Here is a 15315-nt window from a genome sequence, read left to right on the forward strand (position 1 = left end):
GGTTGGTTTTGAGTTTGGTGTAAGGGTTGTTGAAGAAGCTGATGTTGAGGATTATTGTTGGAGTTAGTATAGGAGCTATTGGGGCAGGTTTTGAGGTTGGTGTCAGTTTTTTTTGGAAGCTGGTGTAAGGGTTGGTGTTGGATCTGGTGAAGGGACTAGTGATAGCATTGGTATACTCCAGCTGTACCCCACACGGGACAGTCTGCCCCTTGTGCCCCACGCAACACTCACCCCAGGACTTCTCTGTATCTTCTTTCCGTAGGGTTTCGCCAGACGTCACATGGGATCCCGCTGTCCTCCATCAAGAAGAGAAGGGCCACAGATGAGGAGGTGTTCTGTCTGGCTGTAGGTTTAGGAGTCTTTCTCCCCAAGAAAATTGTTATTTACATTTCATTTATTTTTATTACATATCTGAGTGACTTCCTCTCGTTTTTCCAGATTAAAGGTCGTGAGACCTATGAATTTCTGGTGAAGATTAAAGAGTCTCTGGAACTGGTACAGTTTGTGCCTCAGCATACCGTCGACTCATACAGACAACAGCAACAGACGCTGCTACCAAAACCGTGAGTATCTCTCTACAAGAAAGACAAATGTCACCTATGTTCTCACAAAAGCCTTAATTGCAGGGTATGTAGGAGTTACCATGGTAATTATGTCCATGGGAATATTCAGATGGAGAATCAATTTACTGAAACATGTTTGTCTTTCATTTTGAGTGAGGAATTACAGAATATCTGGCTTTTTTCTATATATTTCGTTGTATTTTTTACATTTGTTCAAAAGGCTGTAACTAAAAACTTTCCCTTGGGCTCACTCCCCAGCTGTTATAAATGAATAATTATAACTTAGGCTTCATATTGGTGCTGTACACATCTTATTTTAAGATAAACTATGCATCTTCTTTCTTGAGACTGCTTCTTTCTTGCTTGCTGAATGGAGTGACATGGCATGGCCACTGCCACTGAATTGCTGCCATTGTGATTGGTCACAGTACTACTGGAGCTGCCCATTTAAAGCACATTTAAACCTTGTATAACAGTTTATACTGTGACCTTTCACTAAGAATGATGTACAGTACCTTGCACATGTCAGAATGAATGGTACTTTGGTATGTCATTGAATTTTACCAAACAAAAAGGTTAATTCAGCCAGCTACAAAGTTGTATGATTGTCACAGATTCATTAAATGCAGAAAACTTCAATGCATATTGTCTTGGTAATAAAATTGAAACATTTTTTTCATTACATTTCTTACACATTTTCTATTTGTTTATTTCTCAAAGCAATTTGTGTGTATTGCATAAGAAATATATGTTTTCTCTTATTACAGTTAAATACAATATGTATTGCGATTAGACTCCCCATGGACCTTGGGCTGAAATACACCTTTAAAGCTCCTAGCTGTTGTCCTAGAAGCCTTTTAATGACTACCCTCCTGTGAATCCATGCACAGGTTTACACAACAGAGCAGTTCTTTCAACAATATTTCACATGCATTGGTTCACATGAATTCATTACCACTCTCTGTAACTCACATACGTGCACATGAATACTTGACACACACACACACACACACACACACACACAGGCACGTACCCACGCACGCACGCACGCACGCACACACACATGGGTGTATCCCGTGATATCAAAGGAGCATGAAAGGAGTGAGATGTCTCAGAATTATAGCCTTGAATCATCTCTGTCTCCAATAACCCTCTGGTAATAATAGCTTTTGTCAGCAGATCTCATTAATAAACTGACAGATATATGATTGTGATGTCATGCTTACCGTTGTTAAGGCACAGAGGTGGTTTGAGTTTAGTCAGTAACTACTTTTTATCCCTCTATGTGTTTGTGTATGCTTGTGATTAAAAAAAAAAACTTTTATTGTCACTGGCATTACTGAATGGACTTTTAGGTAAGAGTAGGGAGGGTGATTAACTTAAAATCCCTTTCTCAGGTTTCTTGGTTTGTTGTAACCAATTTTATGATATAGTCTATTTTATTATGCATTTTGTCCAGTATATATTTTTGTTCCTGGAATGAACACTGCCTGCATAAATGCAGCCCTCTTTCTGCTTAGTTCCTAAGCACATTTTTAAAGTGATCCCTACCAGAAAGTTTTTATTTCCTCTAACATTGTTTATTCTGTGGTCCATATATACTAATGTGACACACACACTCACTCACATGCACACACACACACACACACACACACACAGATATATAAATCCTGCTAAACGTGGATACCAAAATCCCCAGAATTACTAACTGGCGCCCCCTTGTGGATTTCACAATGAACTATACATCCCTGAAATTTAATATATTGTATTCAATGAAAAGGCCATTCACATGATTTATAATGCAGCAAAGTTTATGATACACATTTTTTTTTTTTAAAAGAAGCTTTCTGTGTTGTGATACCAATTGAAGTTATTGTTTGCTAAATAAATTCTAATAAGGGTCATAATGAACAACGTATTACATCAATTTATGCAAGACCAGTTAATTCTCACAATTTCTTTAATAATTATTAATTATTTGTAGTTCTAATCATTTCTATAAGTTGGCTCTTTCTGCAAAGCATGGAACCTAAAAATGTCTTCCACTGAAATAAATAAATCTGGCTGTATTTTAGGAGTACTTGAGAACCTTGTCAAGGTTTAAAGACGCTGTATTCATTGAAATATTATCTGATACTCCCGTGACTTATTTAGAATTTTTTTTAGCACTGTTTTGCTATTGTGGCCAATAAGCCTGGCCTGTGTTGCACAGAACACATTATGCAATGTGTTCCCCTTATTGGGTTCCCAGCTGAGTTCCTCTCTTTCCCCTAGATTCCCAGAGAGCTCTTTGTTCAGATATCCAGGCAGGGATGGGAACAAAACACTGGTATTTATCAATCTGGCTTTAAGCAATGGGAGCTCTTTTCAAAAACAGTTTTTTCTCACGTTTTGCTTAACTGGGGTGCTTTTGAATCTGTGTGAAAGACTTGGCTCAGCATATGCACTCAGTGCTCTGGTTTTCACTTTGTGGTGATTGTACTGTTGGTTCCCATTGGTAATAAATGCCCCCCCCTGCATCCAGTAGCACACAACATGAGTCACACAAAAACAGCCTGGTGAAGCAGGAAGCATTTAGGATCTCTGGGTATCACCTCTTTAGCACTGATATTGAATGGCAAGGACAGTGTCTATATGGGGAATCAAAATGTTAATACTCCTGTGACATGTATTACACAGATCATGCCCTGTTAAGCCTTTTTAGTTGCTCTCCATAAGAGCATCTACCAAATAAATACTGCAAATGTACTCATCTATGTATATGTATTTCAGTTTGAATATACAGCGGTGCTGGTGTCATCCAGATGTGTCAGAGTAACGGGAGGGTTCTGTTTTCGTTTGCTTTTTCCTGCGCAGGAGCTCTGTGCCTTCCCAGCCCTCGTTCGGCTCCAGCTCACCCCCTCACGGCAAGGTGAACAAACTGCCGTCCGTCAGCCAGCTGATGAACCCCCAGCAGCGCAATTCCCTCACCCCCTCCAGCATGGCTGGAGGCCTCACAGACTGTAAGTGCTCCCCTCCCGTTCTCGCTTTGTTCAGAAAGGGGTCAATTGCAAGAGCAGGATGGTAGATGTAGTCCTTTGACAGGGCATCCGTTGGGGTCAGGAGAATTTTTTCAAGATGTTTGCCTGCTATTCTCTGAAAAATATCCAGCAAATTGATTATCAAATAATGTGTGTCTAGTAGGAGCACAAGTGAACATGTTTTCTTGTTGAAAGCCAATTTAATATCTTATTGTGAAGCAAATGGGTAGTATTCTGCCAGAGAGACTAAATACACACCATGAAAATGGTGCCTACTGTTAGATTTACAAATATTGGGGACATCCCAATGAATGCTGTCCTCAGTTCAAGCTTGGGTGCCTTCACAATAATGGAACCGACTGCAAAGAGGCAGAATTTTATGCCACTTCATTGTCATGGTGGGAAGCTGGTGACAAAGTTTGCTAAAGCGGTTTAGACTAAGATAAGCCACCAGGATGATGTCTTATGGTGGCTTTTGTGTTATCAGTGTCCATGATGGGCAGCCACATTCCCATGGGAACAGACATGGGTGCTCTAAGCCCCACCCACACCCTGCAGCAGCAGTTACCCATGGTGCCCTCCTCCCACTGCACGCCACCACCACCGTACCCTATCGACAGCAGCATCTCCAGGTACCAAATCCACTGACCTCATCTGCACAAATTCAGCGGAAAATATTGCATATAATCCTGTTTAATCTTATCTTAAATTTAGGTATGTCACTGTATTAATCACCATAGGAAATGTGACCTCTTTGGTCTAATGTTGGATATTGGTGGATATTGGAGGAGAGGCCTGTCATGCTATAATTGTACTGTAGTCAATACAATAATTCTGAATTCTCAGTTTTCATGTCAGGAATTTCCCAAACAATGACCTCTCATTTAATAGTCAATGTTGTCTTTTTGAAGGTTTTGACATCAGTTTTGCGTAATGGGTGTTTTTTTTTTTGTGCACTTAGAGCTAAATGGCAAATTGAGTCAGATATGCCAACTACACTGCCATGGCACTAGTGTTGAAAATGGCTAATATGACCAAACATGTGACTCAGAATCTGTCAGAAGCCTACATTGGCCAGAGATTTGTACATTTGAATTGCCTAACAATTAGTTTTGTTGTTTGTTAAAGAACAAACCACACTAAGGATCAACTTGGATTCATTTTTTTGGACCCATTGTTGGTGGCCAACTTTGGAGCAGACTTTTCTTTTTCCCAGTGCTGAAAATGATGCAGAATTATGCCATATAGGTCATGCTAGTCAAGTAATTACATTTTTACATTAGATTAATAAAAACAGTAAATACATACTGTTTTTAATTAATGTAAAAGTGCTTCTAGAACCATTTTGACAGTATATTGCACTGTAATTATTGTTTGGACTGAATAAAATATATATATATATATATATATTATATTTTTTATATATTAATAATTTATATATATATATATGTATATATATATATATGTATATATATATATATGTATATATATATATATATATATATATAAACCAATTAACATTATGTTCAATGTAACAAAAAGCAGCCTTAAATACAAGTGATTCAATGCTGCAACCAACCAGATTAAAATTTTAAATTTAATTGTAAAATGGTGTTATCTAGCTTTTCTACACTAGATTACTGTACATGGGGTTTCAACCGGCAACCTGCTGGTTACAAGTCCATGTTCCTAAATTCACAATTGGCTTTCCCTCTAGTTTCCTTCTGAGGTTGGGCTGCTCCTCCTGTCTGGATTACTTCACTGCCCAAGGCCTGTCCAACATCTACCAGATTGAGAACTACAACATGGAGGTGAGGCCTTGCCCATCTCACGCACGACCACAGTGGCGTGAAAAAGACCATTCGGTGGCCATGGGTGCTCGGGAGGAACAGCAGGTGGCAGAGGACTGAAGTGGCTCCGGTGGAAAAAAGTGCCTGTAAGCTCTGTTCCAAGATCAGCTTACCCACTCACGACCCTTTACCTCAGCCATCACAGAGACCCATGATCGAACTGATCTTGGACCAGCGCTTTTACGGGCGTCCCCCCCGCCCAGACCGCTAACGTGCTGTGTGCTGTGTGTGCAGGACCTCTCCCGCCTCAAGATCCCGGCGGAGTTCCAGCATGTGATATGGAAGGGGATCCTGGACCACAGGCAGGCCATGGACTTCTCGTCCCCGTCGCACATCCTGCGGGCCGCGGGCGGGCCCCCGGGCGTGGGCGTGGGCCCCTCGGAGGCCCGGGGTGAGCGCGTCATCGACGCCGTGCGCTTCACCCTGCGCCAGACCATCTCCTTCCCCCCGCGCGACGACTGGAGCGACTTCTCCTTCGACGTGGACTCCCGCCGCAACAAGCAGCAGCGAATCAAGGAGGAGGGCGAGTGAGGAGGCCACGCCCCCTGCTCTTGCTCCTCCCACCCAATCTAAAACTGTGACATGTCCCTGTTTACTGCCACCTCCTTTGCGCTCCATTCTCCAGTTTACTACAAAGAGACTCTGAAAATACGCACTTATTTGCTTCTTTTTATGTACTTTCATCATGGTGCAACTTATGGCAAGGCTTTACTTATATCAAGCTGGGTAAGAGGTAGAGGGTGCCTTTCAGCTCATTGTCTGTTTCAGGATGCTTTCGTATTTAACCTATGCTGCAGTAGATGGAGCACTTAACAACTGCTAAACGATTTGTTGTTGCTTTGAGCGGATCCAGTGCCTGCCCCTTCTTGCGTGTAGTTCAGTTGCAAGAGGGTTTACTTTCCTTGGGTGTTGTAATATTGCAAAAGGTCATAACTTTTTTTTTTTTTTAGAAGGAACTCAAAATGCTGTTCAGCACCACCTCTAGCTTTGTACTGTTGTATAAATCTGAGCTTTTGTGTTATGATGAAATTCTTCAACATTATTACCAGCCAAAATAGTGTTATTCAGTCTTTGATATTGAGGTGGTTTTCAGCTAAAAGTTAAAAAGTGTAAAAGTTACCATGCAAAAGTAACTTTGCCGCAGCAATGTGTTATTACCATGTGAATTGATACAATTTTTTTAATTTTGCCATATTGTGGAATGTTCATAGTATTCAATTTGTCTCATTAAGTGATACGGACGCCTGGCCAATGGAACTTCCTGCCTGGTCCCCACAGGTTTCAATTATATTACTGTTCATGTTTTGTTCTATTGAAATACCACATACATTTTCCACCAGATTACAGAAACCTCAGATAAGATTACCTTCCCCTCTTTGTGGATATTAGCACCTGCATTCAGCCACACTTTATGCAACCCTTTGTTGGTTAAAAATGTGGCTTTTAATGGAGGGGAAGTTACATCATCTGTCTTTCAGATTTTCAGTCACGCAACATGATTCTCAGACCAGGAACCCTGGGTATCCCAGTCTGATGATGAACTTTCTTGAAAAACGGTGAATTTTGGGAACTTCATTTTCTGTCTTGTCTGTCTAGAATATCTCATTTGTGTATACATTTTTTTTTGTACAAAATTGAGTTTGCTATGGAGAGGGGTTTTCTAGTTTACTAGGCCATTTCAAGAAGCATTTGTTTGTCCTTGTGCATTATTTAGGACTGTGTAAAGCCAAGCAGTGTTCCATTTTGTCTGTAACGTTTCAGAATAGAAATCCTAGTACTTAGGATGTATATATTTCTTCCTATTCAAAGGTCATGTATTGGTCTGAAATGTTGAAACTGGTCATTTTGTAATTTCACTTTTTGATGGAAAAGACCATCCAATATAACTGTCTAAAACTTTTTTTTTAATTGTGTCAGATTAATTTCACTGCATTATTGTTTTGCTTAATGAATGGAAATAGGATGTATATGTTGCCACTGCCAGTTGGACAAATGAGGAAATACCATTTTAAAGTGTACAAGGAGAACAGAAGTTTCAGATCATGCATATTGTTCTTACATGATACTGTATGTAATATCAGTTTATGCTACAGCATTGAAAGTCCTCAATTTCAATTTAGGGTACTAGTAGCTTCATATGTATAATATATTTGGGCAGTATTTTTTTTTAGCAATGTCAGGTTCAGAATGATAGAGAATTGCATATGTTTATCAAGAGATTCACATCTGAAGAACATACTAAACTTGTAAGGGTATTACAAACAAAGTGGACAAAGAACATGCTGTTGACTTTTTTAGAATGGTGTCTATATTAACCATATCTGCTTCTGAAAGAGCGAGTCAAAACCCATGATGGCTCAATATGCCAGAGATTCATTTGAAATACATTTTTTTATTCTTTATTTTTGTTTTGTATTTGTATTTTCACAAAGGAGATACTATTTGTCATTTTGTACAATTTGTTGTATATATGTTGCAAGTGAAAGATGTATAAACTTTTCTCCTTATTTTGATATATGCAAAATTCAAAAAAATAAAAATAAAAGTGAATTGTCGTTCCACATTTCATTTACAAGTAGTAATAGCAGATATATGATTGTATTAATAATTCAGCATAGGTGCAGCTGCTGAAGTACTGGTAGTGTTGTGACTCCACAAAGTACACTGCAGACTATAAAGAAGTGGTTGCTGTCAGAGCATGCTTCAGGGGAGGGGTGTGTAATTGTCTGTATTCTCCAAAATTTGTGATGGATGTTAGAGTGATGATGACACTGTCTGGATAGGCACAATAGAAAGTATTCAATTTGAAAATAACTGCCTGATTTCAGCAAATTTATATTAACAAAGTCACATATTTTTAATAATAGCAAAAACAAAAAGGATTCAAAAAAAAAAAGAAACATAAACTACGTTATTTTATTTAATGATTTATTGAAATACATTCACACCAAATTACCACCACATGATTATCTTGCCCTGCTTCTAAATTGTCAGAACAGAAAGCGGCGTGCTAACAAAAGGAGAAATGCGTACAATAGCCTACCTGCTGCATTGAAAGATCACTCTGTTTTTTACCAGTAAATATTTTTACATCAGCATTACAATGTTCAGTTATTCTAATCACCTAGTAATCACCTATATGTGGTCAACAGAGGAGTGTTTGCAAAAGTGCATTTCATTACTGTGGTTTGAAATTTCACTGGTATTGGGACTGACTCCCAAAATTTTGGTATCATGACATCCCTAATATAGAGTAAATGTGCTATATTATGGCATGCCATATTTTGTTTAAAAACTCTTGTTTGAGTCGATGAAAATCTTTCACTGTTGTTATTTGCAATTTAGAAAACTACCACTAGAGGACAGGGTTGCCATTGAAAAGGGTTGCCTTTGTCTCTAGTTTCATTATGTTATCACATAAAACAGTCATCACGCACTCACAGGGAACACAGTGCTCTCAAAGTAAACTGGATCTCACCAGAAGCACACATCACACTGCATTGGTATCCACTTTTGTGTGTAATGTATAGGCCCAATATTTCACAAATGGGCCACTACACTCAGGATCAACACTCCAAACACAACATACATACTTAAACAGTCAACATAGAAAACTGCATGTATGTCATAAACTATATATATGTCATAGTGTAAAAATACATAAAATACGATGTAAAATATGTTGGAGTGACAGGAGTGTTTGAGTGACAGAAATTTGAGTAGCACAACGCATATATAACATTAAAATGATAGTGACGCAGATACAAACCCAGTGGCTCATTTTCTTCACCGTGGATTTGAGGCAACATTGGTCCAGCAAACAAATACTAACTGGACACCAGGGACGGATGTAGGGTAGAAAAACACTGGATCTTAAAACTAAACACCATTTTCCCAGGAGGGCTTAAAAACACATAAAACTTCAACACAAGAGGGACCAAATTCTTCCTACTTAAAAGCTCCTGTATACTGAATGGCCAGTGCAAACCTTTCTTTCCCAAGGGGCCCTCATAAGAGGCAACTTGAGAAAGAAAGAATTTTTCCCAACCTAGCCCTAATTGCAACCCTAACCTTAACACTAATTCTAACCATTACCCTAATTCAGGGCCTGGGAGTTGTCTCAAGCATGTCATTTTTAAAAATTAAAATGGAGGAAACACAATCTAGAAAAAGAAAAAAGAAAACAATACTGAGAAATGTATTTGTAGTCATTTATTATTAAATTTGTGTTTAATTGGAAAAAGTATGAACAGACATAAAGCTATAATACTATGCCGCAATAGAAAAAAGCATTTGGTCATCCAAATCAAGGTTTAACCCTTATGCTAACCCTTTCCTTTGCTTCTTAATATAACTCTAATCTTGCCTCAATGCTTACCAAGCAAATGACAGAACACAAAAGCAGGTCTTTCTGTAAAATGGCAAAATATACATGAATGTAAATATCATGCAATAAAAGCTGATTGTACTTTTGTCTCATATTCATCTTTTGATCTCAAACCCAAATACCGTAACATATAACAAAGAAAACAAAATTCACTCCACTGTTGAAAGAAACTGTAGATTCATATATAGATGCAAAAGAGAACAGAATAATTACATACATATTCAAATACTGCCAAAAAATCTATACCTGTTGGTAATTTAAAATATAAGCAAAGGACCTCTCTGATTAACCAAACTGATGAACTGCTTATTAATATGATCCCTCCATAGTTGTTCTTTCGCATATCAATACATCCATTCTTTATGTTTATATATGAGATTTGTTTTTTGTATTTGAGATATGTTTCAACTGGTTTCGTGACAGTCTGTGAAATGTCCTTTACTATAGTATTGAAAATTTGTATAGTCGTAAAAGTGCCATTTTAATGTGTTGCAGCTGCTCCCTGATATAGGAAAAACGTCACACACTAGGGTAGTTGATTAGCCATACAACTGACTTATAGATATAGATTATAGTATCCTTTATCAAATGCAGAAAAAGTACTAATTCAATATACGTATAAAACTTGTCTTCATACAGGATAGAAATTCTGGGATTCACTGTGCTGAATGGAGCATACAAGAGTGCTGATATTCTAACCCTAACCATAACCCTAGGTCTAACCCTAACCCAAACCCTAGCTGTGACCCTAACCCTAACCCTAACCATAGGTCTAACCCTAACCCAAACCCTAGCTGTAACCCTAACCCTAACCCTAGCTGTAGCCCGATCCCTAACCGTAGCTGTAACCCTAACCCTAACGCTAACCCTAGCTCTAACCCTAACCCTTACCCTACCTCTAACCCTAACCCTAGCTGTAACCCTAACCCTAACCCTAGCTCTAACCCAAAACCTAACCCTATCCCTATCCCTAGTTGTAACCCTAACCCTAACCCTAGATCTAACCCAACCCTAACCCTAGGCCTAACCCTAGCTGTAATTCTAACCGGAACCCTTGCTATATTCCTAACCCTAACCCTAATCCTAATCCTAGCTGCAACCCTAACCCAATCCCTAGCTGTAACCTTAACCCTAACCCTAAACCTAGCTCTAACCCTTACCCTAACCCTAGCTGTAACCCTATCACTAACCCTAACCCTAAACCTAGCCCTAACCCTAGCTATAACCCTAACCCTAACCCTTGCTCTAACCCTAACCCTAAGCCTAATCCTAGCTGTAACCCAAGTCAGGAATGTTTGGATTTCTGGCAGGACATAAACCACCACCTAACATGCAATTTTGCCGATCTGACCTTTTGGGATTGAAGATTAATTTCATGTCCACTAGATGGTGCAATGTGGCAATTATATGTCACCTGTTTCCATTGTGCAGTACATGAGTACACGGTATAGCTATTACATTGTTAGTGGATGTTAGTGCATATCCTATGGCCATTGCTAAATAGATTCAAACTAAATGGACCTGTTTATTCCACTTCCCAAAATCCTGAAGTAGATTCCCCCAAATTTCATGTTCACCCAGACTTCCAAACTGAACAGTTAGCCCTGAATGGACATGTAAATTTCTGTGTCATGCTGATGTGAACAGAGGAACAGAAGAGAAATCATGTAAAGATGAAGGCTGTTATTGATGCCAAGCAGAAGATTATCAACAAGTAATGATGCAGGTCAGAAGCTCAATGCCAGTATTTTCTTGTTTATCTCTTTTTTCTTTTTACTGATGGGTAATTTTATTTTATTTTAAACTGCACGTACTATTGAATTGGGTTGAGCTCATTCCTTCGTCCAGCTGATATTTTCTGGGACCCAACAGTCACAAATGAAGAAGTGATAGCATTGAAGAAATCTACATGCAGGAATGTGTATGTAGGAGTCACCTTTGTTCTGTGTAGTGTTCTGTGAACATTTTGTGCTATGATTTCTCCCAAAAAAAAAACTCATGTAGTGTGACCTATGAAATAAAGATCACTTTTAAAGGAAGAGAAGTTGTGGACCAGTGTGTTGTCTAGGTCAGTGAGGTGTATTCCAAGATTTATATCAACAAGGTGGACTCTAGCATGTGTGTCAGTAAGGTGGATTCTAACCCTACTATACAAGGGATTAGACTTGTACAGTCTTGTGTTCAGCCTCTGACCATAGATGCATCATTCAAATAACAATCATGGAATTAATCACCCCCAACTATTCTCTTTTTATTTCCATCTGTATTCCATCAAAACATATAGCCAAGTTGTCCAAATGTATTGAAATCTGTAATAACGAACAATAATATCCAGCCTTTGAGTAAAAATTTTTAAAACAGTTATGGGTTCATAACATATTCATGTTAGCTATCCCTATAGATCATCTAAAGACATACAAACAATTAAGTCTGTTGTGTACACAATGCCCCATTGAAACCTTCCATTTAAAAATATGACAAACTTCCATTTATTTGTCATTCATCACGAGGGAAAAATGCTAGAATGTCTGTTTGTATGGACAGTATTTGTGTGTCTCTCTCATAGCCTACATTTACATGCATTACTATTATCACTTACTCATAAACACTGTACAAAAAGAAATTATATCTGAAGTAAAACACATTTTACTTTCAAGGGCCAAGTTACTTGAAATAATTTAGGAAACACTGGGTAGCACTGCTTTGGAATACAGCTTGTTTAATTTGTGTGAGCTAAGATAGCCAATATTGTTTCTTGTAACTAATTTTAATATCAATACTTTTAATGGCAGCCCTAGATTTAGTAAATTTAAATTAATTACTTACAGACAGTGCTTTGTATGTTTGAGTGATTCAGCAGTTTGAACATTGAAAATGTCTTTCTTCAAATTGCATTTTGTATAAAGACCTGAAACTGTTCAGCATGACAAATATGCAAGAATAGAGAAAATCACAAAATACTTTTTTCATGGCACTGTAGGTTTATATGTCAGGCTTATAGGCAATTTGGTGAGTTGTGCAATGCCTATGACTAGTCATCTGAATTAAATTTTTTGTATATATACGTTTTCTCATTGAAACTTACTTTATTCTGTTAAGTGGCCTGGCACTACACACCATGTCACTTTCCCCAGTAAAAATGAGAAAAAAGAGAAATTTATCAACCACATTCAACGGAAACAAATCCAAGATTCTAACATAAATTGTACATCAAAAAAGCATCAGAGGATAAATCAAAGTGCCATTGAAATAGCTTTTAAACCCACAAAACGATAAGGTTGAATGTTTTCAAAATGTTATTTATTATTCAAACACAATACACATTGCTATAAAAAAGCTGAGAAAAAAGAGAAACAATAAAAATATAAAATGTCCTGCAGTTCCATAGTTCTAATGAATTTTAAGCTATGAAGTTTCATTTTGACGGTCCTAGCTCCTCCTCCCGACTACTCCCTCCCTTAGCCATCACAACTTCCTGCCTGCTGTGATGTTAAATAAAAACTTTAGTTGTCAAATTCTTTAGTTGCCAGTTTCTCGTGGGAAAAAATTGAAACAAATCAAAACAGCAATTCAATAATTTGTGAGATGTCAATCAATATCGGTATTAGTCCCACAGTCGATGATTGTAACATTGGCATTTCGACATATTACTCAGCACTAATGGTAAGTTAATGTGAATCTCCAAAGCCAGCCCTTATAGTCTACTGTTGTTGAAGACATTGAACAGGCCAAAATTATACCAAATGTGCAGCAGGAAACCCCAAAGCAATTAACCAGCTATCTCCTCAATGTCAAAAGAGAAATGTGGCAAACAACCCATCATCCCAAATCCCATGAGGTTCTCCAAGACAATTTTGTTTTCCTTTGCTTACTTCTCCCAGAAGCCCACATCAGGTGAACGCAGGACAGAGATTTCTCAACCTGATGTACTGCCAACTCTCTGTAGAGAGGGGGAGGGAGAGAGAGAGAGAGAGAGAGAAGGAGAGAGTGGGAAAGAGAGATAGAGAGAGAGGAATGCCCGCTAAAACACAGACGTGTTTTGGCTGGCCTGACTTCACCATTTTCTCTTAAATCCAAACTTATGCTCACACGAGAGTGCCTCTATTCATCATTGGATCTTTCTTCAGTGGAATATCACAGACCAAAAATTGTATTTTTGGATGAATGTTGGAATAATAATAATAATAATAATAATAATAATAATAATAATAATAATAATAATAATAATAATAATAACAACAATAACAATAATAATACATTTTATTTATATACCACCTTTCAAGCATAGAGTACAACGTGCTTTCCAAAGCAGAGAAAAATAAGGTATAAGATTACAACACAGGGGGCTCAATAAAAGTGGCATAAAAGGGAATTACAAAATAGCAATATAGAATATATAAGAATAAAAGGCAATATTAAAACACAAAGAATAAAACAAAGAAGAACTAAGCACCGTAAAAGCAAAACACAAAAAAGAAAAAATACTTATTCCTCCAGGGTCCCTTATCTTTTAACCTCCTTGGTTAGGACACGTTTCATTACTTTCCAAGTAATCAACGCATCTTGTTAAGAAAGCACTACAGCTTTTTAAAAAAGCGTATTTTCGAAAGCTTATTTTGGTTATCTAACTCTATATTTTTGAGGTTGTTGTGTTGAAGTTAGAAACGTCAGCTACAAGAAAACACAGGATTAATGAAAGATACAGTGTGAGGGAATTATTTATGTGGATTCAAGACCCATTAAAGTAAAATCATTTTCAGTTTGTTCTCGTTCTATCCCTAAGTAAAGCTAAAAAAAAAATTAGCCTATAATTTAAAAGAAACCCAGGATTGTGCAATAAAAAATTGAAAAGCAAAACCTTAATTTGGTTTGGGACGCAATGCCAAATATGTTTTTACTTTATTTTCAAATACTTCTTGTTATTAATGTTTTAATACATTCGTACTTCAGAAAGGCTACATTTTAATCATGAAGATTAAAATGCATTTCAAGATCAAAACTATTAAACATGAAACGTGAAATAACAACTGTATATAAACTGCAGAAAATGTCAGCAAAAACCCCAGCCGCTATTTAAAAACAATACAGGAGGGACAAAACGACATTTGCTGCTGCTAAACAGGCTGAATTCTTATAGGGTGTGGCTTATCCAATTAACGGCTGTAATTCCACAGTTTATAGCATCAGTTGGATAACGTGCCAGCTGCTTATCGTGTATCATCTTTAAAAAAAACGGCACAACACTTGGAATGCTGTTCAAACAAACACAAAATGTTTCTATCTTTCGAGGAATATGACGTCAATACGTTCGGCGTAAGTTCTTGTTCGTTCTATATGATTCATGGTGGGCTACGTGAATGCCCAAATAAAAACAGATTTAAACATGTTTCATTCTGCATGAAACTATTATTAAGATGTGTAAAGGGAGAACCTATGTGTTCTACTTTTAGACAATGTTTGTTAACCTACACAGCGTAAGTGTGTATGTTTGTGTG

The 15315-nt window shown here is 37.7% G+C and overlaps 1 protein-coding gene across 3 annotated transcripts in view; it reads left to right on the forward strand.

Moving 5' to 3' along the window:
• The window catches only part of LOC135256509 (tumor protein 63-like), a 44558-nt gene extending 36570 nt beyond the window's left edge, over positions 1-7988 (forward strand). For 2 of the 3 annotated variants that reach the window (XM_064338328.1, XM_064338329.1), the window contains 6 exons: positions 263-345; positions 439-563; positions 3420-3565; positions 4071-4215; positions 5301-5394; positions 5668-7988. In XM_064338328.1, coding sequence (XP_064194398.1) covers positions 263-345; positions 439-563; positions 3420-3565; positions 4071-4215; positions 5301-5394; positions 5668-5964 — 890 coding nt within the window. In that variant the 3' untranslated portion in view covers positions 5965-7988. Of the gene's footprint in view, positions 1-262; positions 346-438; positions 564-3419; positions 3566-4070; positions 4216-5300; positions 5520-5667 lie in introns of all 3 variants that reach the window. The other variant, XM_064338330.1, reaches the window with a different exon arrangement.
• The last annotated feature ends 7327 nt before the right edge of the window (positions 7989-15315 follow it).

The sequence above is a fragment of the Anguilla rostrata genome, chromosome 6 (assembly GCF_018555375.3).
Source record: "Anguilla rostrata isolate EN2019 chromosome 6, ASM1855537v3, whole genome shotgun sequence".
Taxonomy (NCBI): Eukaryota; Metazoa; Chordata; class Actinopteri; order Anguilliformes; family Anguillidae; genus Anguilla; species Anguilla rostrata.